The sequence below is a fragment of the Danio rerio genome, chromosome 2 (genome assembly GCF_049306965.1).
Source record: "Danio rerio strain Tuebingen ecotype United States chromosome 2, GRCz12tu, whole genome shotgun sequence".
Lineage (NCBI taxonomy): Eukaryota > Metazoa > Chordata > Actinopteri > Cypriniformes > Danionidae > Danio > Danio rerio.
Window position 1 is genome coordinate 40998649 of NC_133177.1, and position 26830 is coordinate 41025478.

The 26830-nt window shown below is 35.0% G+C and overlaps 3 protein-coding genes and 1 long non-coding RNA gene across 37 annotated transcripts in view; 1 reads left to right on the top strand and 3 right to left on the bottom strand.

The window, feature by feature from the left end:
• The window catches only part of mbl2 (mannose binding lectin 2), a 199369-nt gene that overhangs the window by 87805 nt on the left and 84734 nt on the right, over nucleotides 1-26830 (bottom strand). The gene's annotated exons all lie outside the window — the stretch shown is intronic.
• apold1a (apolipoprotein L domain containing 1a) lies at nucleotides 112-24151 on the top strand. Of its 34 annotated transcripts, none has more exons than NM_001030137.2 (20): nucleotides 112-216; nucleotides 666-738; nucleotides 1940-1994; nucleotides 2098-2202; nucleotides 2664-2729; nucleotides 3437-3520; nucleotides 4960-5028; nucleotides 5184-5231; nucleotides 5341-5406; nucleotides 5529-5603; nucleotides 5703-5774; nucleotides 5878-5940; nucleotides 6017-6082; nucleotides 6566-6625; nucleotides 6703-6765; nucleotides 8580-8654; nucleotides 8766-8802; nucleotides 11626-11677; nucleotides 11750-12164; nucleotides 14958-15633. In NM_001030137.2, exons 4-20 carry the CDS (start codon nucleotides 2113-2115, stop codon nucleotides 15564-15566), a joined length of 2010 nt encoding a protein of 669 aa, NP_001025308.2. In that variant the 5' UTR covers nucleotides 112-216; nucleotides 666-738; nucleotides 1940-1994; nucleotides 2098-2112; the 3' UTR covers nucleotides 15567-15633. The 34 variants fall into 34 exon arrangements, with proteins under 34 accessions (NP_001025308.2, XP_073774556.1, XP_073774574.1 ...); XM_073918455.1 differs by lacking the exon at nucleotides 14958-15633 and adding an exon at nucleotides 20416-24151 and having other exon boundaries at nucleotides 139-216; XM_073918473.1 differs by lacking the exon at nucleotides 14958-15633 and adding an exon at nucleotides 20416-22564 and having other exon boundaries at nucleotides 139-216; nucleotides 3437-3508.
• LOC141378603 (uncharacterized) lies at nucleotides 14900-17942 on the bottom strand. The gene is made up of 2 exons (XR_012393483.1): nucleotides 16925-17942; nucleotides 14900-16848 (listed from the first exon to the last, which is right to left on the bottom strand). It is a non-coding gene; the product is annotated as an uncharacterized lncRNA (long non-coding RNA).
• On the bottom strand, nucleotides 20304-25404 carry pcp4l1 (Purkinje cell protein 4 like 1). Its single transcript, NM_001161488.2, has 3 exons — nucleotides 25236-25404; nucleotides 23197-23251; nucleotides 20304-20844 (listed from the first exon to the last, which is right to left on the bottom strand). The coding sequence occupies exons 1-3, from the start codon at nucleotides 25242-25244 to the stop codon at nucleotides 20693-20695; spliced, it is 216 nt and encodes a 71-aa protein (NP_001154960.1). The 5' UTR covers nucleotides 25245-25404; the 3' UTR covers nucleotides 20304-20692.

Here is a 26830-nt window from a genome sequence, read left to right on the forward strand (position 1 = left end):
TTGTAAAAAACCTATACTAAATGTGTCTTAAGAAACACCCTTTTGTGTGTTGTTTGGTCGTGGATGTCTTGACTCGTGAAGAGACACGACTACGTCATACTGATACTATGAGGTGGTTCACTGTGCTTGTCATTACTCGACACAGATTTCACCGGGCGGGGCTTTGCAAAGTTTTGACAGTCGATCTCTCTGTGGCTGTACGCATGGAAGCATAAGGTAGGCAAAACAGTTCGGTGAAATGTGGTTGCGAATGTCAATTCAGCGTGTTTACAAAATAAACTCTTCAGTCAGGTCTCGGAATAGAAATCGCTTCCTAGTTTGGCTCGAGCCATGTGCAAATCAGACGTTGCTCTCAGACATTAAGACTAGAAAAAATACTTTTACAACGAGCTGCCAGTTTCGGAAAAGAAGTCTATTGAAATGTTTTGAAATAAAACAACAAAATGAGCAAATCACTGTCTCTATTTATAGTTTGTCTAACGTTAAAAGAAGCGTTGGGTCCGCGAGGCGTTTACGCGTGTGTAACCGTTTGCGTTTGTGTTGCTCATAATGATGTCAGTGCCTGTTGTTAATTTTCTGGATTGTTACACAGCACTTTGTTGTAGTAATTATTTATGTTTTTATGATACACATATTGTGTAAATTTGTTTCCCATCTAATTTTAGAAAAGAAATACCACAATGGTGATTCCAGAGGGAACACAGAAGCAGAAGCAGAGTCTCACTACATTAAAATGAGGTATTATGTGGTTATGAGTAGGGTACAGTCATATGTGAATCAAATATAAAAATATTAATCATTTTATATTTAATATTATTGAATTCACTAAAACTTAAATGTGGCTATTTTAAAATAAGTCATATAAAATATGATTTTTAAAAAGCAATACGAGGTGAAATGTTTCTAAATTCTCATTTAAGAGGTGTTGAGATCACCATCTGTTATTTTTATTTGCAAATTTTCACATTTTAAACAATTAATCATTTAATTAGATTTTTACTAGTTTGGAGATATAATTTGCTGTCTATGCAGGGGCGGACTGATTTGGGGGCCAAAGCAATTTCAGTGTATGGGCATTGCATTGAGACTCAAAACATTCTCTTTCTCTATAGATATTTTGTTTTCTCTGTAGTTTTTTTTTTTTTTTTTTTTTTTTGTGAACAAACCACATGTTAAAAATATATTTTAAGTGGAACCTTCATTTTCTTAAAATTAAATACAATAAATTCACAAAACAAAATGTACAGTTAATTAGCCATATTTGTAATTAGATTTTAACATTTGCATGTGCAGTACGGAAGGAACGTTCCACTTTTAAAAAAGAAGAAGGCTAATAACATTAAAATCTTAATGGTGATAGACAGATTTTACAACATACAGTATGATAGAAAATTTTATAAAAGAGCTATATGTTAATTATAGGCTTTTTGGCATTGGTCGGGGCTCCCTGATTCCACTGGGCCCACGGTGTCCCTGTCCTTTCGATCATTTTAAAACATGAAAATTATGGAATTGATCATAAAAAAAAGTTTCATTTAAAATGCATATTTTTAAAAAGGAAAATAAAAGCAAGCATAAAAGTGCAAATAGATTTTAAAAGCAATTCTGTGAAAGTGATTATTGACATTATTTATATGAACAAGGAATTTGTGAGCTAGTTAATGAACCACTCAAAATGTGTCTGAAGCTCTTGTAAATTTTTAATAACCTGTGAAACCGAGTTGGTTGTGATAATTAATTTTGATCTCTCAGGGCCTGGACTGAAATAATAATACATGGACACAAGTCCTAAATACAAGAGTCCATCCGAGAGAATGACAGCTTAGTTATGATATAGAGCATTTTACAGGGCATATAAAATAATAAAAATATTTAAATTAAGTTTGATGCACAACTTATCTTATTTGAGTGGGACAGATTTAATAGTGATCATCTGTAGGTGAAGTTAACATAAAGTGCCATTGATTCAGAAGAAAACAGCAGATATAATTTAGGTAAGCCATGTGTCACTGTCATGCAGTTAAACGCTCAAATACATTTTAGCAGTCACATATATGAACTGTCAATTTGTGTTGTTTCCTCTGCTTGTGCCAAAAGGAGAGAGCAGATTCAATGTCCAGGCGTTCAGACACAGCTGAGCACTCATCCGAGGCGAGACAGTGCATGTTTAAAGATCTGGGAGCAGCAAACATTCAGACAGGGGTTTGTAGTTTGATGTAAAAGCTCTCTTGTTTATAACGTCTGTCCTTTTATTTGCATTGTTGACTATTTTTACTTAACAAAGAGAGTATAGTGCATGACGGACTGACTTGCATTAATGACAGTCTGTAAGGGAACAATAGAAGTGCCTTGATGTTATAGTATAATTTCTCAGAATGCTGCTCTGAATCTGCTTTGACTCTGCTTTGGGATAAAAAGTAACATTTAGAAAACAGACAAGCAGCAGACGATGAAGATTTTGAACTAGTAGTGAAATATGTAGAAGATTCAGACTCTAAAAAATAATAGAAATTAATACACAATGAGTTTTCCCTTTTTAAAATAATACTTAATTAAACGTGCCACTGTTATTTCTTTATTATTTTTCATAGAATTTTTTCATAGATAATTTTTTGTAAGTGCAGACATGTTTCTGAGAGTAATCAGTTAACATTTTTTCCCAGAACAAGTTTGCTGAGAGTGAAGTCTCGTCTCTCAATGATCGACTATCAGACACCATTGACCCTAAGGTTTGCCATCTAATGTGCTCAACAGTTATTGTAAATGGTGTACATTCAGGCCCGTATATACAGGGGGTTCGGGTGATTCAAAAGACCTACCCTTCACTGACAAAGGTTTAAAATTTGTCCCATACATGAGCTCATTTGTCACTTTTTGACTGTTATGCCATAATAAATTGTGAAAATAACCCATTGAAAAAGGCTTTAATACCAGGTTTAATCCACTGTTGGCTGTCGCTTCAGTGTGACTGAGGAAAATTGAATGTGCAGGCCAGTTTGTTATTTTAATTAATGATATTTAAATGACAATATGCTAGTTTTTAATTTAAAACTTAAACAGATTAAAAAAGATTCAATTTTTTTCTAATGATATATGATGTAATACATTTGCATTTAAAAAATAAGTATTGTTTTCATATTTCTTTATTCTAAATATTTAGGAAATGTTTTTGGTACATCAAAAAGTGTGGTTATGCTGACCATCAGCTAATGATGAAGAAATAGTGCTTAAAATGTCACTAAAATGCAGCCTCTTTAAACTTCCTTATTAAATAAAAATTGAGGCGAATAACAGCAAAAGGGTCCACTTTTTAAAATAAAAGAACCACCCCTTTCACCAGTCTGACTATGGGCCTTTATATTTATACCCAGTTCATTTCATTTGTCATGTTTTACAGTGAAAAGTTACTAGATTGTACATTGTCTTCATATTTCAGGGGAAAGGAGCTGTTTTTAGAAGATTGTTTAAGAAGACACCTAAAAAGGTGACAAGTCTCGCTGCACAGGAGGTAGAACCACAGGTGGAGTTTTTGGACATTACAAAACCAATTTAAGCCAAAATGTTTTGATGACAGACAACTAAATCTAATTAATATAGTCTGTTCATGTAAATTAAATAATTCATCATTTTAAGTTGAAACGATTAAAGCAAGAGTAAACTGAGCTATCAAAGGGTTACCTTTTTTGTCCAAATGCTTTCGTATCTAACATACTATACTTTGCAGAAACAAACTAAATGATGTTTTATTAACAAATTTAGAGAGAAACATGCTGAGATGCTTTGACAAGGCCGATTCATTATTGACAACCCTTCTATTATCCATTCAGTATAAGACCAATAGTTAAGCATGTCCCACTGTCTAATCAATATAAGAGTAAACCCCCATAAATAATCAAATATATCCTACCTCTGTTTTTCTGTCAACTTTCAGCCCCCAAATGCCCTATTTTTAAACCCTATTCCTACAAATTGGAGCAGGGTGTGCATTCCAATGGCAGACTAGACACTACACTCAGACCCCTATCTCTGTCTTTTTCTTGAAAAGGGGAATAGCATAAGTTACACTAAAAGAAATATATTTTTGCAAAATTGTTGCAAACAATTTATATAGGCTGAATTTAAACAAACAAATTACATTTAGGAATGTTCAACTTATTTTTTTTTTTATTTAGACTATATAAATTGTTTGCAACCACTTACCTTAAAAAATTAAGTAAATCTAATGAAAATGTTGCTTCAGTGTAGGCTGTCTTTCCAAATTTGTAGCCCTCTCCTCAAACAGCATGCCAAATATGCATATTTTATTCAGCCAAATATCTGTAATTGTGAGCTAGTGAATGATAATGAATACAGTCATACAGTTAGACACTAGGGGGAGGCAAAAGACTTCCTCAGAGATATTGCTCAAACATCACCCAAACCCTTGGCAAAGATACCACATGATTAAATGAGATGATTGCCTGTAGAGTTGCATACAATATTTGAGTAATTAATTAATAAACTAGTTATCATGGTATTATGAAGCAATATAAGGCTGAAAGCTGTCAAAATGAATCAAGACCACTAAAGTGATTGCTGATGAGAAATACGATCTGTCACTAGTTTTTTGACATATTTGGACAACATAATCATATCTGTAGCAAAATATATAACACTGTTCTCGTGTTTTTTGTTTTTTTAATGAAAAATCTCAATTATTGTGCTTTTAACATAATCTTATTAATAATGAATCACAACTACTATAATGACAGAATTGATCTGAATAAAAAAACACAAATACTCAGGTGATGGACCTAGTTATACTCTGCTTTTAAACAGTTTATTCTGTTTTACAACAATTCCTGCAACATAGTTGTGGCAAATTTTACGTAATTTTGCACATTACACAGAATAATGCTGCAATTTTTATGGTTGATTTAGCTCACAAACATCTGATGTTACCTTCCTCTCTCTCAACAGGAAAAACTGTCATTACAAGATGGAGAACTGTCAGCAAGCAAACACCATCAAACAGAAACCCACACCAAGGTGTTGCAATATTGAAATATTGTTCTCACAATATATTCTTAAATGAATGTCTTTAAGTTTGCACTTAGCAAAACACTTTGAAATAATTCGTTCAGCTTTGTTTGATGCATAGATCTGCTGTTTTATTATTATTACTTTTTCTTTTTTTTTTACAGAAAGAACCAGTATTTAAGAATGAGGATTTTCCAGCCAGTGACAGTCATGTAAGCCATTATGTCAGAGAGGCCACAATGTGACACCCATAATATTGACCAAATATCTTGCATTCAAAATAGGCAATTTCTATTTTGATTCTCTGATTAATGTCTTTAGGAGGAGAATTCACTGTTTAATTTTCTCAAAACATTTCCAAGAGGAACTGAGGACACTTCTGGAGAGGTATATTGCTACAGTAATATAATACACATATGACAACCTGTTTTCTTTATATGTATTGTGTTAACTAGTCTATTTTTGGCACTGTTGATTATGCATAATGTTCTCTAGCTTTCCTCTTCTAGGACAGCCCACCATTACACATCAAACTGCTGGCCAGTAATGACCATCTCTTACATCCCCTGTATAACAACGTAGAGGTGCTCATCATTACTTAGTTTATTCTGTACAGTTGATTATATATCTAGTTTTTGATTTGCATAATCCCTGAAGGCATAATCACTGCCTCTTTTCTGTAGGATAATTCAGGCAAGCTAAATGGCACTTTCCGCAGTTCCCCAAAACCAGCATTACGTTTTGCTGTGGAAACGGTAATGCAGTCCACTTTTTTATTTATCGCTGTAATTGGATTACTGATAATGTTCACAATCAGCATGAACCTGTATGGAAAATCAATAAAATCATATTATGCAGGATCCACTAAGTGAGCACAGTGAGCTTACAGACTGGGATTATACCATTTTGGAAGCTGATAAGGTAATGTATCAAATCAGCAATGATCTGCAAATTGTCAGGAAACAAATGCTTTACCTTTTTTGTCTGTGTTTGCTAGAAATCTATTGAAGTGCCCAGAAAATGCACAGCAAGTCATCAGAAAATCTCTAATCGTAGTACTAAGGTGAGCATCTTTTGTTTGTTTAAAATACAAGAGCATTTGTATCTTTGGAGGTCTAAAATGTTATATATAATTATATATATATATATATATATATATATATATATATATATATATATATATATATATATATATATATATATATATATATATATATATATCGTCTATCTGACATTTTTGTCAAAATTGAATTATTGATATATTCTTATTAAATGACCACTTATTTACATTATGGGATGTTTTTTTATAAGTTGTTAAAATTTTAGGACTTTTTATTAAAAAAAAACTAATGTTACACACATATTGTTTGCTATGGAATGCAAAAACTCAATCTCAAAATCATTCAGAACGCAGATAGAACCTTATAATTCCAAGGTGACGATATACACACACACACACACACACACACACACACACACACACACACACACACACACACACACACACAATAAAATTGTTTTTACTGTGCTGTTCACATACTTTCAGGTGTCATATAGAGTGAAGAGAACTCTGTCTACAATGTCCACATTTTCATCCGGTACACAGGTAGTTTAACATTTTTAAAAATACCATTTTATATTTTAGATTTAAAGTAACATCATGCACTAAAGATCTTTCTGTAGGGCTCTGACCAGGAAGATATAATGAATGAACCAGTGGAACTACAGCAACTGCAAAATACTGAGGTATATCTAACTATCTATCTGTTTGTCTGCCTGCCTGCCTGAATGTCGCTCTAATCATACATTTATATACTATCAAATGTATAGTACATAAACATAAACAATAAATAAACAAAACAGGTGATTTTGCTCACATTTAATCTTATAAGGCTGAACGGCATAAAATGCTAGCAGTCTGAGAGGGGTCTGGATGCATTGCAATCTGAGCCTAATCCAATGCTTTTTAATGCGCTCACCTAACGCCACCCCTAACCCTACCAATCACAGTGACGTCACTAACTTCATTAAGTTCATTGTGTCTGTCATTGCCTCGCTGGGTGATGCAATGTCAGCTTGCATCATAAAGGCTGCGTCCTGATGCCATTGACCTGTTTTAGAATGATTTGATCAGCTTAAAAAAATGACACTGGGTTTTTCCTCCTCTAAGGGCATACTATGCGGTCTCTGTCACCATCTTGTAGATGAACAACATCAACTGTCTTTGCTCAGTATAACAGACTGATGGCCGCCAATGCGATGCATCTCTGAAATTAAAAATATTTAAAGAGCCCATATCATGGGTTTTTGAAAATTCCCCTCCATGTAGTGTGTAACACAGCTCTAAGTGAAGTGAAGTATCCAGCTAAGGCTTAAATCTGTAAGAATACAGTGTTTAAAACGGTTGATTCATCTATAAAAGAGTCGACTCATAGTGCTTCAAACGAGTCGGCTTGATACCGATTCATTAGGTGTTTCGCCATGACGTACGAACGAAACCAAGTTATTCACGTGCACGCACAAACCCGGGAGATTTCAAACCTGAGGCCCCGCCCTCTGACGCAGAAACCCAGACACACACACACACCCACAAACACACCCACAAACACACGCACACAAACATGCCGGTCGATTGAAGTCACACTGCAGATGGATATATTGAGTCTCTACCCAAAGATGAAACATCAGCATTATAACCAAGCAGTTGGAAACTTCTGGAAGCTACATGCTACAAAGAATACTTCATCTGAGTTTGTTAAAGGAAGGATCAGTAAAGAGTAACTGATGGACGTCAGGATGGGTTTCTTCCATTTCTCAAGTGTAAGTACGTGCGGTTAAAGTTGTTGCCTCGTTTACTCTAGCTTGCAAATGTATTTAGTTGTGATTTGTTACTTGTAACCGCGTGTACTGTATCAGGTTAACTGGATATATTATCTTATCGCGTGCAAAGTCACGTTAAAAACGCGACGCGTGCTGTTTGTTTATGGAGCTCCGTGCTAGAGTTCTGCTCCCGCGATTTATTCGGAAATGTATTCCCGCGCCGCAGAAATCTGGCGCGGGGAGAGAGAGAGAGAGAGAGAGCGAGAGAGAGCGAACGAACGAACGAGCTTTGTGTACTTTGTGCTGTGTGTGTGTGTTTATACAGACAGCTTGGCTGTCTGGACTGTATACTGGGTGATATTTGGTTGTGTTCTCCGCTCTAGCGGGACCGGGCGCGGCGGGCAGAAAACGGAGCGGGTTCTCAGGCTAAAACCTGGCGGGTGCGGGCGGAAGCGGGAAAGTTGTCATCCGGAGGTGTGTGTGTGTTTTTGTGTGTGTGTGGTATGGCGAGTACACGACTGTCTCCTTCGTTCGGTTATCCGTGGCACTATCCACTCGCCATAGTGTGGCAGCTAAAATCCACGCCTACACTATCGAGCGTGTATGAACTGTGATTACTTTTTAAATTGCTGATTAGCTATTGGACATTTCCAACATGAATGAAATGTGTAGAACCCTGCATTTTTTACAGTGTGAGTTTATTGGTCTGCTGTCACAAATATATACTATTGTTATTATAGGACTGTACTTTTGAAATCCTGCCAGTGGAGATGGCTGCCTATCCAACAGATTTAAATTCCTCAGAGACAGATGAGGTATATTAAAATATGCAATAATTCTTGTAATATAAATTAAATAATAATTAGTTATAGTAATTGTTTATTAGATTTTTTAAAACTTATCTTTCTGTTTATCTTTGTTCACAGGATAATGGTCTGATGGACTGGTGGAAAACTGTTGAGGGTCTGTTGGTCCAAATTACTTGATTACATATTAGGCATTATGTAAAACTAGTTACGTGCAAAACTACTTAGTTATGTTCTTGTATAATTTGGACAGTTTTAGATTCACCCAATTCACGCTAGACTAGAGGGTATTTACATGCTCTTAAACAGCTGTTAAAGCAAAATGTAATACTATAAGCAAGTTTTATTATTTAAAGTTCAACCACTTTAAACTTAGCAGATTTGTTTTTTTTTTGTGCTTTTAGTTTCTTGCCATTAAGGCAAATGCTGATGCACTTGCCTAAGAATGCAGTAACTAAATAATACATTAACAGATTAAATATTTATAATGCATGGTGATTTATTAAATATTTACAGTAGTCCATCTACTACTTTTAATGTCAAAAAAGCATGCATTAACCTAATTTGTGTTTGCATTTTTAGAAGCCCACATCGTGGTAGATTTGGTGTCGTCATTATGGAAATTATTTTCATTGTGTTTTTGTTCTTAAAATTCTCAGTAGATCACCCACAAATCATTCCACACCATCTGCACCTTTATAGAACTGCACTCTGTCATGGCAATTTTAAAATTACAACACTTAATAAGAGACAAAAATGTTCAATTATTTTTAAAGACGATTTTATTCTCTTGGAAAAGGCTCAGACAGTCAAACAGAAACATTGGTCACAAGAAAGGGAGGGCTTTCTCCCACTTATATCAGTTCTTCAAGGTTACATTACGGACCTGCTGTACTTTTCCACACAAGGCAAAGAAATTAACAAAAATATGTCAAATATCTCATGCTTGTGCCCTCATCTTTAGACAAAACACAAACTTTTATGAGCATTCAAGTTAGGTAAAAATGAACTTTTCCTCCACAACTCTTATTTTTTAACCCCTTAGTCACTGCTCAACAAAAATGAGTAATTTGGATGATTGGTTAACCTTTGTAACTGATCATTGTTAATTACATTTATTTAATATTTATTTTATTCATTTCCATTTTAAAGTGAAGTAAATCTTTTCAAAGTTGCAAAAAAGAAAAATTCCAAATTGCAACTTAGGTGCATTTCCATCAAGTTGTTAGAGCAGAGATGCCCCAACTAGGGTCAAGGTTGGCCCATTGTACCCTTTGATTTGGCCTGCCATCCCATCTGAGAAGAGGGGGAATTTTGAGGTGGGTTAGAGTTAATGGTTACCTAAGGTAACCTTTCATTTGTTAGTTTTATTTTTAAGCTAAAAAAAAAACAACAAACTCAACTTTCAATTAAATTGAATCCATTTTTTATGAAAATACTATTGCTCAGTGGATAAAGCACAAGTCCTCAGTGAGCAAATCAAAGTAAAGGCAGGTGCAGCTTGACTAGTGTATGTGGCTTCAAACTCCATTGTGTTATAAATTGAATTGATATGTTTTCATTATATTACATTCACCGGCCACTTTATTAGGTACACCTGTCCAACTGCTTGTTAACACATTTCTAATCAGCTAATCACATGCAAGCAACTCAGTGCATTGCATAGGCATGGAGACATGGTCAAGACGATCTTCTGCACATCAAACTGAGCATCAGAATGGGGAAGAAGGGTGATTTAAGTGACTTTTGTCACTTTTAACCCACTCTTGTCAGCTAAGAACAGGAAACTAAGGCTACAATTTACACAGGCTTACCAAAATAGGAACAATAGAAGATTGGAAAAACGTGCCTGGTCTGATGAGTCTTGATTTCCGCTGTGACATTTGGAAGGCAGGGTCAGAATTTGGCATCAACAACATGAAAGCATGGATCCATTCTGCCTTGTGTCAATAGTTCAGGCTGTTGTTGGTGGTGTAATGGTGTGGGGGATATTTTCTTGGCACACTTTGGGCCCATTAGTTCCAATTGAGTATTATGTCAACGCCACAGCCTAGCTGAGTATTGTTGCTGAGCATGTCCATCCCTTTATGACCACAGCGTACCCTTCTTCTGATGGCTACTTCTAGCAGGATAATTCACAATGTCATAAAACACGAGTCATCTCAGACTGGTTTCTTGAACATACAATGAGTTCACTGTACTCAAATGTATTCCACAGTCACCAGATCTCCATCCAATAGAGCACCTTTGGGATGTGGTGGAACGGGAGATTCACATCATAGATGTGCAGCCGACAAATCTGCAGCAACTGCGTGATGCTATCATATCAGTATGAACCAAAATCTCTAAGGAATATTTTCAGTGCATTGTTGAATCTATGACACAAAGGATCAAGACAGTTCTGAAGGCAAAAGTGGGTCCAACCGGGCACTAGTAAGGTGTACCTAATAAAGTGGCCAGTGAGTGTAGGTTCATTATAGAAGGTAAGAAATATGTAATGGATTAGTTACTATGCTTAAAGTAATGTTTTCTAATTATTTTTAAAGAAACGAGGGAATTATTTATAAAACTTTGCAATACAGCTTTTTATATTTACCTTCAGCCCACTGTCCTCAATCAAGTTTTTTTTTTTTTTTTTTTGGCCCTTCTTAAAAAAATGTTTGGGCATCCCCCTGTTAGAGCAGCTGACTGTAGTATTAGTAACCTAGTAATCAACAGTAAGCACAATACAAGCAAGATGGAGACATGTGGGTGTAATATTCACTCCGTCAGATTTCCTTCAGAAAATTTTCACCTTCCAATAATGGCATTGTCCAAAACCTGCTCAAGCAAGCGTAGAAACATTTTTGTGAATTAAGGGATGTATTTGGCATTATCATTACATGTTTCTCATATGATGCTTCAAACATTCGCATTAACACAGAGTAATGGAAACTCAGCTACTGTTTGCAGTTTCATATGACATACTGATTATTGACAGGTTGGAGTGAATGGAACCAAACATCAAATTTTCAGGAGGATGACGAGGAGCTGTGAGTAAATGCAGACTTTTTATACCGTTTTTACCTTCAATGGCTACTTACATTTGTTATTCTGTCTACCAGGGCTGTAGAGGCTGCTGCTGACCGTGTGTTCATGGCCGCCCGTCTCTTTGTCAGTCTATTCAACCAGCGTGGAGCATCTTTGCAATGTCGCATTATGGAGTTGCTTGCTCTGGCTGATGCTGCAGACAGTTTCCATAAGAAGACGGTGAGCGCCGCTATCGGAGGGGGTGTAGCTAGCGTCGCTGGAGGCATAGCCACCATTACTGGCCTCATCCTTGCACCCTTCACCTTTGGCACATCCACTATTGTCACTGCAGTGGGCATCAGTGTGGCCACAGCTGGCAGCATCACTTCAGCCACAGCGAACATCACCGACGCTGTTCAATCCAAGATAGACCGCAAGAAAGTGGAGAAGATGATCCAGGGCTACCAGAGTGAGATCACTGACATTAGGGATTGTCTGGAATTCATGCAAGTATGTTCAGCACACTATATTTATGTTTAGTAGATGCTTTTATTCAAATCAACGAACAAATAAAGATAATTGAAGCACTTCAGGTCACCAGAGAGCAGTGAAATTCAGTTGAAGTCAGAATTATTAGCTGATTTTTAAAAAACATTTCTAAACATAATAGTTTTAATAACTAATTTAACTAACTGATTTATTTTATCTTTGCCATGACGACAGTAAATGATATTTTAATAGATATTTTTCAAGACACTTCTATACAGCTTAAAGAGACATTTAAAGGGTTAACTAGGCAGGTTAGGGTAGTTAGGCAAGTTATTGTATAACGATGGTTTGTTCTGTAGACTATCGAAAATGCAAGTAAATATATAGCTTAAAGGGGCTAATAATTTGACATTAAAATGGTTTTTAAAAAATTGATAAAAACAAATTAATAAATCAATATAAGTTAATAACAGTATAAATAAAACAAATAAGACTTTATCCAGAAGAAAAAATATCATCAGACATACTGTGTAAATTTCCTTGCTCTGTTAAACATCATTTAGAAAATATTTAAAAATAAATAAAAAGGGGGGCTAATAATTCTGACTTCAACTGTATATAAATGTCAAGTTGGTTTAGCTAAATACATTAAAAGTCAAAATTATTTTCGATTATTTTTAAAAAATGTTTCCCAAGTGTTTGCTTAACAAGGAGATTATTAAAAATAAGTTAACTAATTTTAGTCGTAATAGCTTAAACACAATAGTTACTAATAAATAACTAATTTCTAATCACTCATTTATTTTGTCTTTGCCATGATGACACAGGGTCTCTGCGGGGTCTTAAATCTTAAAAACAAAATGTTATGCCTTAAAGTCTTAAACTGACTGAAATAATGTCTTCTAGGTTCTTATTTTTTTCCCTTTGTTTGTGTAAAGCTGCCCAATCTGGATATTAACACCCATCCAATCACCAACAATTCATCTCAATAAAACTTTTAACTTTTTATTAAAAAGTGTAAGAGTACCTCTATTTAATGGTTTAATTATTTACTTACAACAACATTTGTTTAAAAGTTCCCCATCTATTTACTGCTGAGGACACTGACCTGGACATACATTTAGTTTATTATAGTTTTAAAACATTTGTCCTTTAAAATAAAAATAAAGGTTATGTTGTAAAAAAGAGTATGTATAAAATGACTAGAGCTTGCTTGTTTTGACACATTTTAAATGTGTTGCTAAGAAATAACTAATATTACTTAAATGTTTTTATTATTAAATTATTAATATTTTTGTATCATTAAATGTATTAAACTATAAGATTTTTTGATGGGGCAAATCAAAATCATTTCCAACTGTGACATTTGTGAAACTTCTTAGCGTTTAGCCCTGTATGGGTATAAATGTGCATTCGTTATGGTCTTAAAAATGTTTTTAAATTTAACTTGGTGAAACCAGCAGAAATCCTGTGACTGGACATAATATTTTTTTTACTTATTTTACAAGATATTAGTATTCAGCCTAAAGTGCAATTTAAAGACTTAACTAGGTTATTAGGTTAACTACACTGTTAGACATTTTATTGTATTTTTACAGTAATGTAGTGGCAGCACTGTTGCCAGAATTTATCACAGCTACTCTTGTACAGTAACTTACCTGTAAATGTGTTTTACAGTAGCAGGGCTCTACCGTAATTTCGTTTAACAGAAAAATAGCCTTACCGCTTCTGGTAAAAATGTACTTTTATGGAAAAATACGGTAGTTTTAGAGTATGACCATTCTTACAGTACTTTACTGTAATTTATTTGCATTTTACACTAGCTGTACAAAACCTTTATTTTTTGTATTTACTATCGAATTTAATAAATTCCAAACAAGTGACCATTTTTTTGAACCCATTAGTTCCATTCTGAAAACGTACTGCTATATACATTTCTGGAGAGCGCCAAATATGTCCCAGGAGCTAAGTTTTTTTTTTTCAGTTTTGTTTTCGCGAGTCCACCAGTCCTCTATGTATGCTTTTAGACATCTCAAATTTCCATCACGAGTGCCATTCGCGCCTGCTGTTCTCACGTAAATCCACCAAAGGCCGCTGTCGAGTAATTGACTGATTAACCGATCAAATACCCTTACCCACCCACTTCCCTAAACCCAACCGAAAGTGTTTTCAAAAGGAATCCAGAAAAAGAAAAGCCCTCGCCTGACTTTTACCACATTTTTAAATTTTACCACATTCTTACCGTGTTATTTAGCTGTTTATTTTATTTTTTATTTTTTGGCTTTTGTTTGGTTTACCTGCTTTCTGGAACCATTCTTTGCCGGACTCGAACCTTGTCGTCACGATCAAATCCTCTTTACATCTCCTCTTCGCAACGCTGCAAGCCACTGGACAATCTGGTAACAGCGGTAAAGCCATCCCTACGGAGGTAAACGGTCAGCTGCTAGCACGAGAATTTAGCCATACGTACTTCTGGCTACATAATTTGCTCTCCAGAACTGTATGTAGGGCTACATTTTCAGAATGAGCCTATGTTGCATTTTTGTCTTAAGCTACAGTACTTGACTACTTTGATTACAGAAGATACTGCAAATTCCTAATATGCAGTATAAGTTACTGTACATTATTTTTTTTAAATGATCCACAATAACAATTAAAAAAAAATCTTAAGGGGGCTAATAATATTGACCTTAAAATTGTTTTAAACTTCTTTCATTCCAGTCAAACTAAAATAAATGCGATTTTCCGCAATGGTAATAGTTGTAATATTTATTTGTCATCCTTGGTGTCTGACTTGTAATTTTGTATATGTAGGAAGGAATGAATACCCTGCAGGAATGGGATTTTAAGGACTACTCTGACAGTGTGGTCAACACAAGTCTCAACCGTAATATAAAGTATGTGATGAAGGAAGGTGGGCGAGCTGGAAAAGCCCTCCTGATAAACACTGATAGACTTGTTAGCACTGTGAAAGTTTTGGGTGTTGCTGGAGGTGCTGCCAAAGCCGCCAAGGCCATCAGTATCACCACAGGGGTCATGTCCACTCTTTTCCTTGCTCTGGATGTCTTTTTTCTCGCCAAAGACTCAAATGAACTCCGCAAAGGTGCCAAGACCAAGTTTGCCTCCAAGATCCGAGAAGTTTGCAAAGAGCTTCAACATGGCCTACTGGAATTAAACAAAGTGAAGACGCAGCTTCAGAAGACCATGGATGGAATTGAAGTGGAAGAATATGAGGAAGATGAGGAGGATGAAGACCCGTGTGTGTCAGATCCCATCAAACTGGCTCTGCTTGAGCAGGAACTTGACCAGATTGAGGAGAAACTTGACCAGAAGGGTCTGCAGGATCAAATGAACAAAAGCAAGAAGGCAGAGACTGAAGAAAAGACAACAAAAAAAACAATAATGAGGAGTGAAAATGAATGATGCAACGTATCACTAAAGAAATGACAACAGCAGGATGGTTGGCAAATAAAAGATTTGAAAGTGGGAAGAAGAGTGTGAATGAAGAATAATAATAATGAGAAAAGTTTATTAGGAAAGATTTAGAACAGATAAACAAGATGTCTGATGTCAAGATGACTTCAAGAAGATTTGAAGACTTCTGGGTTAAAAAAATAGACCAAAGATAGATGGCATTTATAATATTTAAGGCTCAAGATTAAGAATGATCTTTATACTTTGCCTAACCCAGGTTTCTGTACTTTTAAGCATGCAGCGCTTTTAATAATGGCTGAAGGATTGCCATAAACTTGTAATTGAGAAGAGGGATTTTTTACCTTCATATTTTTACCTGAATTGAAACTTGCTCTGCCGTCAATTTGTGCAGAATTAACATAAAACTGCATTGCTAAACAAACATATGTAGTGTTAAATTGTAAGCAACCAACAGCCAATCAGGTGTCACATACTGTCATTTCAGCATTTAGAGGGGAAAGCCAGTAGTGATGGAAAAAGTCAATGGCTTACAGGAAATACTTGACCCTTTTTGTAAACAGGCCACATACTGTTTGTTCAAGCAATGACTCTGATACCTTATATGCAAAAAGGATGTTAATCAAGGCTTTATAAATATGCCCCACACCTTACTTAAGAAGTGAAATCAAACATTTAAATCGCCCCCTGGTGGCTGGTTGCAGTACACGTTATAAATTTTGGCTTCACTAGGGGGAGGGGGTCTAATTACATGTTGGTTTCCACCATTTTAGCTCTTATTACACAAATGTATGTTTAAGTGTTGCTAATAAGTTTGCATTTAGTTAGTCATGTGATGATAAAAAAATGCAATGTTGTGTCATGAATACATGCTTGCGAGAGTTTGGTCAGGACTTTGATTCCAGAGCTCCAGCTCATGATGTCATTGGCATCATCATCTAAAAGATTACAGCAGACATACAGTACTTGGGACAGTTTGGCTTCAGTATTCTATAGTGCCCAAACATATAGCCAAGCTCCCAAACACAATTAAAGAGTCTCTTAAAGGGACAGTTCAGACAAAAAAAAAATTACATTTTTCTTACTCACCCAAGTGGTTCCAAACCTTTTCTTTCTTCTGTTAAACACAAAAGCTGAAAATCGGTAACCACTGAAAACCACAACCCAGGCTCATTCTAAAAAAGTATCTCTGTATACAATTCTGGAGAGTGCCAAATACATCCTATAGGAGCTATGTTTTTTGCAGTTTCTGTTTTCGCGAATCCACCAGAGGCTGCTGTGTATGCATTTGAGATCTTAAATTTCTCTCGCGAGTGCCATTGGCGCCTGCTGTTCTAATGTAAATCCACCAGAGGTCGCTGTGTATGCATTTGAGATCTTAAATTTCTCTCGCGAGTGCCATTGGCGCCTGCTGTTCTAATGTAAATCCACCAGAGGCCGCTGTGTATGCATTTGGGATCTTAAATTTCTCTCGCGAGTGCCATTGGCGTCTGCTGTTCTAATGTAAATCCACCAGAGGCCGCTGTGTATGCATTTGAGATCTTAAATTTCTCTCGCGAATGCCATATGCACCTGTTGTTCTATTGTAAATCCACCAGAGGCCGCTGACGAATGATTGTTTTGACCGATTGACCTAAACCCAACCAATTGTATTGATCTACCCCTAGAGCAGAGGGTCAAGTGTCCTGCAGAGTTTAGCTCCACTTCTCCTCAACACACCTGCCTGGAAGTTTCAAGTTTACTTAGTAAGATCTTAATCAGCTTGTTCAGGTGTTTATGTACAGTTAAAGTCAGAATTATTAGCCCCCCTCAAATTTTTTTCTACTCTCTATTAAATATTTTGCAAACGATGTTTAACAGAGCAAGGAAATTTTCACAGTATGTCTGATGATATTTTTTTCTTCTGGAAAAAGTCTTATTTGTTTTATTTTGGCTAGAATAAAATCAGTTTTTACATTTTTAAAACACCATTTTAAGAACAAAAATATTAGCCCCTTTAAGCTATATTTTTTCTCGATAGTCTACAGAACAAACCATCATTATACAATTACTTGCCTAATTACCCTAACCTGCCTAGTTAACCTATTTAAGCCTTTAAATGTCACTTTAAGCTGTATAGAAGTGTCTTGTAAAATATCTAGTAAAATATTATTTACTGTCATCATGGCAAAGATAAAGTAAATCGGTTATTAGAGATGAGTTATTAAAACTATTATGTTTAGAAATGGGCTGAAAAAAATCTGCTATCAGTTAAACATAAATTGGGGAAAAAACAAACAAGTGGTCTAATGATTTAGGGGGGCTAATAAATCTGACTTCAACTGTATATGGTTGGAGCTAAGCTCTGCAGGACCCCCTACTAAATATGTTAATATATTTAGTATAATAATAATTAATATTTTATAGTTTATTTATTTAAAAGACCACCATGTATCATAACATCTTCTCTGTCATAAAGACCTTAAATTACATGATAACATGTGCCAGCTAAGCACTTGCATGGTCCCACATGTATCAGCCCCAAAAATGAGTAAATTTGTATATAATAATATAGAAAACACTGAATATACTTACTATAGAGGACAAACAGTAAAATGTTAGATATAAAGCGAGGAAAAGCTTTACATTTCATTCGATAATAACAACACGCTGCATTTTACACCTTCTAATATTTTAGAAACTAGGATTTTAAAAAATACTGCTGGAACCTGCATTTAAGAATTATTAAAGTTGTGTTATGCTTTAGAGTTTTATAGAAAAAACTCTTATATAATGCTCTTTACATTATGTAACATCTACTCGCTGCCCCTAGGACATACAATTCAGCTCAGGACATACAATTCTTTCTGTTCAAGCATATATTTTAGGCTGAGTCACACAGAGAAAAAAGAAACCAGTGTGGGTTGGAGTACTCGAACACACATCAAGTGCAGGACAAGATAACTGTCCGCCCATCAGTAACATGTGTCATACTTTAAATCAAATGTACAGAATAATAATAACAGGCAAATTCAATGATCGCGTTCCCGCAGTGACTATTTGAAAAAGATCAAGCAGAGATGACATTTTCATCACACTCGTCTCAATGCAATTACAGACATCATTTGTCCCATTAACTGTGAGATCGTCATGAGTGTCTATAGAGTGCTCTCATTATTACCAGCTATTCTGAGATATCTGTGGAGACCGCTTTTAATTATAGGGGACGGAGAAAGAGAAAGACGCTTAAAATAGATCAAAATGTTACACTTTCCTTGATGATCATCTTTGTTTGATTTGACACTGGAAAAAAAAATCTAGGATCTTTCTGCATGCTGCAACATCTGTCATTAAAGGAAAAATCAAAGGCATTTATACCAGTATGACAAGACACAAAAATACTATCTACCTTGTGCTAAATTCATCAAGTCATTATTATACAGTAAACTGAGCACAACATGGCCATTTGCCAAATTTGCTAAAACAAAATTTTAAAATAACAAGCTTTTATAAACTTTTTTTGAATAAATCCCTTTACTATGGAGTCATTCTAGGGCCATTTATACTTGCAAAATAAAAGTTTTGTAAACAAAAAAACTAAAAGTATTGAGCAAAAAAAGAAAATAATGAAAAAGTTCAAAAATCGCAAAGCGAAAATAAATTGGGAAAAAAAAAATTTTGCTAACAAAAAAATAGCAAAAAATAATCAAGCAATGCAAAAAAAAAAAATAATAAAAAAATAAATAAATATATATATATATATATATATATATATATATATATATATATATATATGTATATATGTATGTGTGTGTGTGTGTGTATTTTTGCAATTAAAAAACTATGGTACTTGGGTACAAGGGGTACTTGGCCATTTATGGTGGGCCCGGTCCTGCCTGCATTTAAGCGACGTCATCATTTGCTTGCCAACCGCCATAAAACTTTGAAGGAAGAAGAAGCAGAAGCAAAGCTAAGCAGAGGCATGCAAGGGAAGTTCAGGTATGTCTAATTGGTAGTTTAAATTTATTTGTCAAAATGTTATGGCAGTTGGCAAGCAAATGATGACGTCGCTTAAATGGAGGCAGGTCCGGGCCTGCTGTAAACACCCAAGTTTTGACCCCGCCCCCCTTGTCAAATCAGGACCACAAAGTGAAATGCGTTGAACTGTAAAGTGCATAGTGAAAACAGCATCACAAACTCATGGTTGAATGAAAAGCTAATCAAAATGAGCATTACAACTGACTGGACGGGTTTTGTAAAGGCAATGCAATAAAAACGTTTTGCAAATATTTTATTGCGAAATCAGTTCTTTTTTTGTTAACAAATTTAACCTAATTTTCCCTTTTGCCGTTCTTTATTTTTGTTAGCAAAAACTATTTTTGTTTCTCAAAATTAATTTTTACTTTGTATTTTTTGGAGATTTGCATTTATTTATTGTGGAGAACTTTATTTTTTGTTTGCAAAACTTTCTTTTATTTTGCAAGTATATGTGGCTCTAGATTGAATCCATACTCTACAATTTTATTGTATTATTATTATATTTTTATTATTTTATAATATTATATGCAAAATGTTGGTAATTGCTATAGTATCATCAGGGTATTATTAATATATAGATTATTAAATATTCCTTATTTATTCTGCTGTTGACTTAAAGAGATTTTCAAACACTTGCTTAAAAAAATTAAGAGCAACTCTTACAATAAATGATCAACTAAGCATATCTATAATGATGTTTCATGACAGCACTGTCTTTTGATTTGTGAGGTTTATATTTCTTACATTTATTGTGTTGCATCAATGATATATTAAATATGTCAGACATGTTTTGCACAGTAACTAGCTGTATTTATGTCTACAGGAGAGGAACGAAAGGATGGAGAAAATCTCAACAAATACAGAATCTGCCATGTCTTTTAAAGTGAAAATCCTTCCCTATTCTTATGTCCTAAACTCTAATCACCCCAGCATGTTGATGCCACAGGGCTATCATTTGCTTTCCAACCCCCTAATTTCCCACCCACACTTGACTTTTCCTTGTCCTCTGTCGCTTCCTCATTAACTCTCTTTCCATTTTGAATGCCGCGGAAGGTGTTTTTGTCCTCCGCGCTGATTCTTCTCGCTCATGCTTCCCTCTTCTACTTCTTTTTCTTCTGGAAGCGTCTGAACTGATTCTGTATTGCCAAAGCAGCTTTCTCTGTCTCTGGCGCCTCCAGATCAATGTCGATCTCTTCTTCTGGTTCTTGCGTTGGGGGATTCGCACCTTTGCTCTCCAGTTTCTCCTGGGCGGCTGAGAAACACATCACATGCAAATGTTGACAACATTAATAGTATAGTAAAAGCAAATGCAATATTTTAAATCATTTTAAATTGATCCATATACATTTTATTTTTATTTTGCATGATTAAAATAGATAGAGTCTGTTTTCATGTTAAAATAATTTTCTCATATCTCAGCATAGTACACAGAAACATTACATTTAAGTATCTGGTAGAAGTTTTCGTCCAAATTGACTGACATTGCTTTCAGTATACACATTTTATGATTTGCTTTCTCTGGGATTCAGTCCTGTGACCATGATTTGACCTACAGAATTTATTTACCCTCATGTTTTAAAAAAAAAAAATAATTTAACAAAAATGCGTTCATCTTCACACAGATGAAGACTTTTTTAATCAACTCTGCGATATTTCTGTCACCCTTTCAAAAGTCTAGTCAGCCAAAACATTTGGCACTTTAAAATATTTCAAAAAGTAATAATAATATTTACACCTAATTTACCTCATTTTAAAGATCAAGTAATCTTGACACATGAGAACCAATGATGTAGTCCATTCTTGCATGTCACATAGCACATGGAACAGCAGCTATGCTAATTATTTTCCTTATTCTCTACATCCATCTGGGGATACTATTCCCGAGGCCCCTAGAGATTATGCAGCGCCATTGATGCGATCCAAGATCTGTGAAGAAATGATGCCAAGGTATCCATAATCCTGGACCGGGCTGTATCCTGAGCTGATGCTGTGGTGGTCATGGAGGAGAAGAGAGCGTGAGACTAATTCCTGAAAGACCCCTGTGACAGGCGAGTCTCTGCATTGATCTCTTGGGCCAGCCTGAACGCCTGCCGGTGACCTACTCACACCTGAAGTTCTTCATCTTGGACGTCCAGCGTTCTTCAGCCTCCGGCGCCTAGACTGCAGCTCTGCACAAGAAGTTTGGCCAGAGGAGATATGACCGTGCCCAACAGAGCCTAGCTTTCTCTTGAGTTTTTTTTCCTTTATTTTCGTCAATTGGTGAAATCTGTTCCTCGCCACTGTCGCCACTCGCTTGCTTGGTTTGGGACTTGTGGAGCTGCGCATCGATGGATTTGCTCTTTAGTGTTTGGACTTCCAGCAGTGAAATTTAAACCACACTGAACTGAATTAAACTTCAACTCTGAAAACTGGACGGACGCAGTTTCAATTTACTAGAACTTCTATGTTAAGCTGCTTTGACACAATCTACATTATAAAAGCCCTATAGAAATAAAGATGAATTGAATTGTACTTTTCAGCTTCCCTAAGAACAACTAAGGTTTGTTCTTGCAAGTCAAGCAGTTGTGGTTGAGCTTCTGTTTGTGTAGTTTATAAAAGTGCTTTTAAGTGGTATAAATGGCTAAATTAAGTCTGTGTATTGTATAAAGTGATTATATCTAATCAGAAGACTTTGATTAAACATCTTAATTCATGTAGGTTTATTTTGATCTCTTGCGTTTTGATGCATCAGAGGTTTCGGGCGAACTGACTTTAAATAGGTGGACAGAAATTTCTCAGATTTCATTATAATAATTTCATTATTTCATTCTTGTTTGAAATATGAATGAAAATTTGGCATGACAGGATGAGGGTTGTCAACTGAATAGACCTTATGGACCAGCCTCCACTTGATATGCAGTAATGAATGCTTGAGTATGCATGTGTGCTTTTGTTGTTGAGGGAATAGGACATATAAAAAATATAGACCATTTCAATGTAGGGATGTTATTGGCTCATGAACATTTCCTGCTTATCAAACTATAACAAGAGACAATTCAATCAATAACTTAGTTAAAACCAATTTCATAGCGTTATTTATCAATATGTGGCTCTTTGTGGATTCTTATAAGCTATAGAAATTCAAAATATAAAACAGGAAATATGCTGGAACCATTGTTTTTGTTTACAGCCCTCAAAAGGGTTTGTACAATGTAAAACCCTACAGTCAAATCAAATGAACAGAGTGTAGTTAACTCAAAATTGACTGAATGTTAATTCTACTAATTTTCTACTATCTACTAAAGAGTTTAGAACTCGTGTGGAAGGTAATGAGTTAATTAAATACCTCATTACTTCAACTTAAATTGAGTAAGTTTACAGTATTCATATAGATCGTGTTTTAACCCAAATGGTTTGTAACAATCAGTTTCCTCAAACGGTTTGAGTTGCCTTAACTTAATGGGTTTTACAGTGTAGAAATCAGATTGAAATGGTTGACCTTTGTGTTGTAGGCAGTTATGCAAATACAATTGTGGCTTTATGTACCTGGACAGGTTTAGTGAAAAAATGTGGAATAGTTTTCAAAAAGTATAAATATAGCGTAATGAAACTCATAAAAATGCACCTTTATCGTCAGTGATGGGCCCCTGAGTGCTGTTGGGAGGATCAGAAGAACTGTTCTGAAAGAAAGAGATGGCAGCTATTAGGTTTATCAGCATTCAGACATGCAGTAAAACAAAAATCACAACATTTGCGATTTTTTTTTTGGGTCTACCATGGCATTAAAAGCTTTATCGTGCATGTGTTAGGACACTGAGTGATAAAGACCCCTTAATCCCCATCAGTTTAATCCTCCTTTTTCAATTCTGTGTGCAATCTGGAACAGTGGCACTCAGCCCTGGAGAGGATCCCTATAACATGCAAGCTTAATATGTATGTTTTATATAATATATCTTTAATTATTTATAATGATGACATTTGATACTGGAAATACAAGGTTATAAAATGTTTCTATGGACAGGTAATCAGTTATATTTATCCGTGTCTCCATAAAAGTAGTGATATGCACAGCATGAGCAAACTACTTGAGGCCAAAATGCATTCAGTATATCTGTGACCTTGCTTCTTCATTATAGAGCCTTGAGATGATGGCCTAGATTTGAATTATTCCTATAGACATCGGTATTCAAGATATGTCAGTTTCATTTATTTTTCTTAATTTGTGATGTCACTACATCTCTGATATTAGCTCAAAGCTGCCAGTATAATGTACATACTTTGCACTGAATTTTTGGAGCCCATAAAATGTCATGAAGAGAGACGAAATGGAGCATCGCCTTACACACACACACATGCGCATATGCACACATTATCCACTCTTTCTTGCTGCAAGGCACTCTTTCAAATGCAAATCTCTGCAGCCCTTCCCAAATAATCCTTTCTTTTTCTTCTTACTTTTTTTTGGGGGGGGACATCTTCACCTTATAACTCAGAACCATCCTCAAATTCCTTTCTCCATTTTCAGCACACCTACACATCCACAACACATAATCCCTGTGAGCATAAAAACGTCAACATTTGTTCTTTGTCTTAGTCCATGCCCTTCTGTTGTTTACTTTCTGCTTTTTAATTTGCAAAAAGTAGGTCATGTGAGTATTACAGAGGTATTTTGTTCCCTCACTTCTGGTTTTCACACTTAAAAGACACGATGATGAGGGGTGAAAAGAGCCCATCCACAGCCAGCTGGCTCCCAGTGTGTTGGCTATTAGTTTTCCCCTGCTACATTACCTCAGCCAGCACTTTATTTTCTCTCTCTCTCTCACACTTCAGTGATACACAAACCTCACGGCACTATCTCCATCTGCTAATTAGCCAAGCTCACATCAGCAAGGTCAAGCTCCCCTGAGCCACTTATTAATTGCCAATTAATAGGACACACACACACACAAGAAGAAGAATGTAAAGCATCACATTTTCAGATTAACCATGGGAAATATTACTTTCAATGTGTAAAATCTTAAGGAGGAGGTTTATCTGTAATACTACCTCTAGTTTATCTTAAGAAAACTTCATTCATTCGTTTTGCTTCGGCTTAGTCCCTTATTTATCAGGGATCAACAACACAGTGGAATGAACCGACTACTTATCCAGCATATGTTTTACACCGCGGATGTCCTTCCAACTGCAACCCATTACTGTAAAACACTCATTCACACACATACACAACATATATTTTTAGCTCATTCAATTCAACGCATGTCTTTTGACTTGTGGGGGAAACCGGAGCAAGGAGGAAACCCACGCGAACACGGGGAGAACATCCAAACTCAACACAGAAATGCCAACTGACCCAGCCGGGACTCAAACCAGCGTCCTTCTTGCTGTGCTAACCACTGAGCCACTGTGTCACCCTTCTTAAGTAAGCTTAAAAAGTATAATATATTTATATATTTTATCTGCATGCTGAGGATAAATTGGAGACACGTCGACGTCTCTAATGTTAAACCATCCTTTTCATAACGATTCACGTTCTATGTCAATATATTTAGGTCACCTGTGAATAACGTTACATTTACATTGAACATTGACGCCATTTTAGAATTGTATAATAATCTAGTGAACTTTTAAGTTGTTAGGGTTTATATAGTAACAAATATCACTCACCTCACTCATAGTTCTGAGATGTGCTGAAATAGCCGTTTGACTTCGCGGGTTAATTTGTGACGTGACTTTGGATCAACGAAGAATCCCCGTCGAATTGTCCTTTTCCAGAGTGCTTTGAAAATATGTCAAAACAACTGAACCGAGGATAATGTTATGCAGAGGTCTGTATCTCCATCTCTCATCCCGAAAAACACGCCCCCGATCTCTCTCTCTCTCTCTCTCTCTCTCTCTCACACACACACACACACACACACTCTCTCTCCCTCCACTGTTCACTGCAAGGAGTAGATGTTTAAATTAATTTTTATTAGTTTATTCATTTGTCCATGATAATAATAAACAAAAAAAGTATGTTTGATTTGTAATTAATTCTGTTTAGATTAACACGATTATCAGTTTTCCCAGTGATGGGTTGCGGCTGAAAAGGCATCCGTTGCATATAACATAGGGATAAGTTGGCGGTTCAGTGCGCTGTGCAGACCCCTGATTAATAAAGGGACTAAGCCGAAAAGAAAATGAATGAATGATTATTAGTTCTTTTTATAGATTATTGTTATTTTACATGCACTCGATTATTACTTTTTTTTTATTAATGATGATTAATTAGTGCAACAATTATGAAATACTATTTATTTTTTCGTAATTATTTATAATCAATATTAATAATTTTTTAGTAGTATCAAAATATTGTTTAATGAATATTAAATATATTTAAATGAATCAAATTGTATGAAATATTAAAACAATAAAATATAACATGAGTAAAATAATAGATAAAAAGACATTGTTAACACAAAAATAGTAATAATAAAATAATAATTATGAACACTTGATATATAAAACAAAGAAAACTTATAACAAGTTTTTGTTGAGAATTATTATTATTTATTTTCCAACTTTGACAATATTTTGTCATTTATTCCATATTGTAAATTTATAATAATATTAATAATAATAATTATTATTATTATTAATATTATTATTATCATTATTATTATTATTATTATTATTTATTCATTCATTCATTTTCTTTTCGGCCTAGTCCCTTTATTTATCTGGGGTCGCCACAGCGGAATGAACCCCCAACTTATCCAGCATATGTTTTACGCAGCGGATGCCCTTCCAGCTTTAAACCAAAATTATTTAAATTATATATATATATATATATATATATATATATATATATATATATATATATATATATATATATATATATATATATATATATATATTATAAATAATATATGTAATAATATTGTTATTATTACCATTATCATTAATATTAATATTGATATTGGTGTTATTGTTACAATAACAATTATTATTATTGTTATTATTATTATTATTATTATTATTATTATTGATATGAACTGACTTTTTGTAATACTTTGAAAATAGACCAACACAAACGTTTATTGTTATTAATGTTGTTATTGTTGTTACTGAATTGGTAGTTAATATTGAGTGCAAAAAATCTCGTGCGCGTATATGTTTAGCGTGACCATAATCCATCACATAGTGTTGACAGTAATAATACGTGCTGCTTTGTTTGTGAATCCAGACGCACTTCCGGAGAGCGAGCGTCTTGCCGGAAA

Bases quoted from the DNA above. Each gene is read 5' to 3' on its own strand.
- pcp4l1 (NM_001161488.2), bottom strand. The intron at 20,845-23,196 runs GTGCATTTTTAT...TGTGTTTCTCAG, and splicing joins GCCCATCACTGACGATAAAG to CCGCCCAGGAGAAACTGGAG.
- apold1a (XM_073918371.1), top strand. From the start codon at position 2,113: ATGTCCAGGCGTTCAGACACAGCTGAGCACTCATCCGAGGCGAGACAG. The intron at 5,407-5,528 runs GTATATTGCTAC...TTCCTCTTCTAG, and splicing joins CTGAGGACACTTCTGGAGAG to GACAGCCCACCATTACACAT. The intron at 6,626-6,702 runs GTAGTTTAACAT...ATCTTTCTGTAG, and splicing joins CATTTTCATCCGGTACACAG to GGCTCTGACCAGGAAGATAT.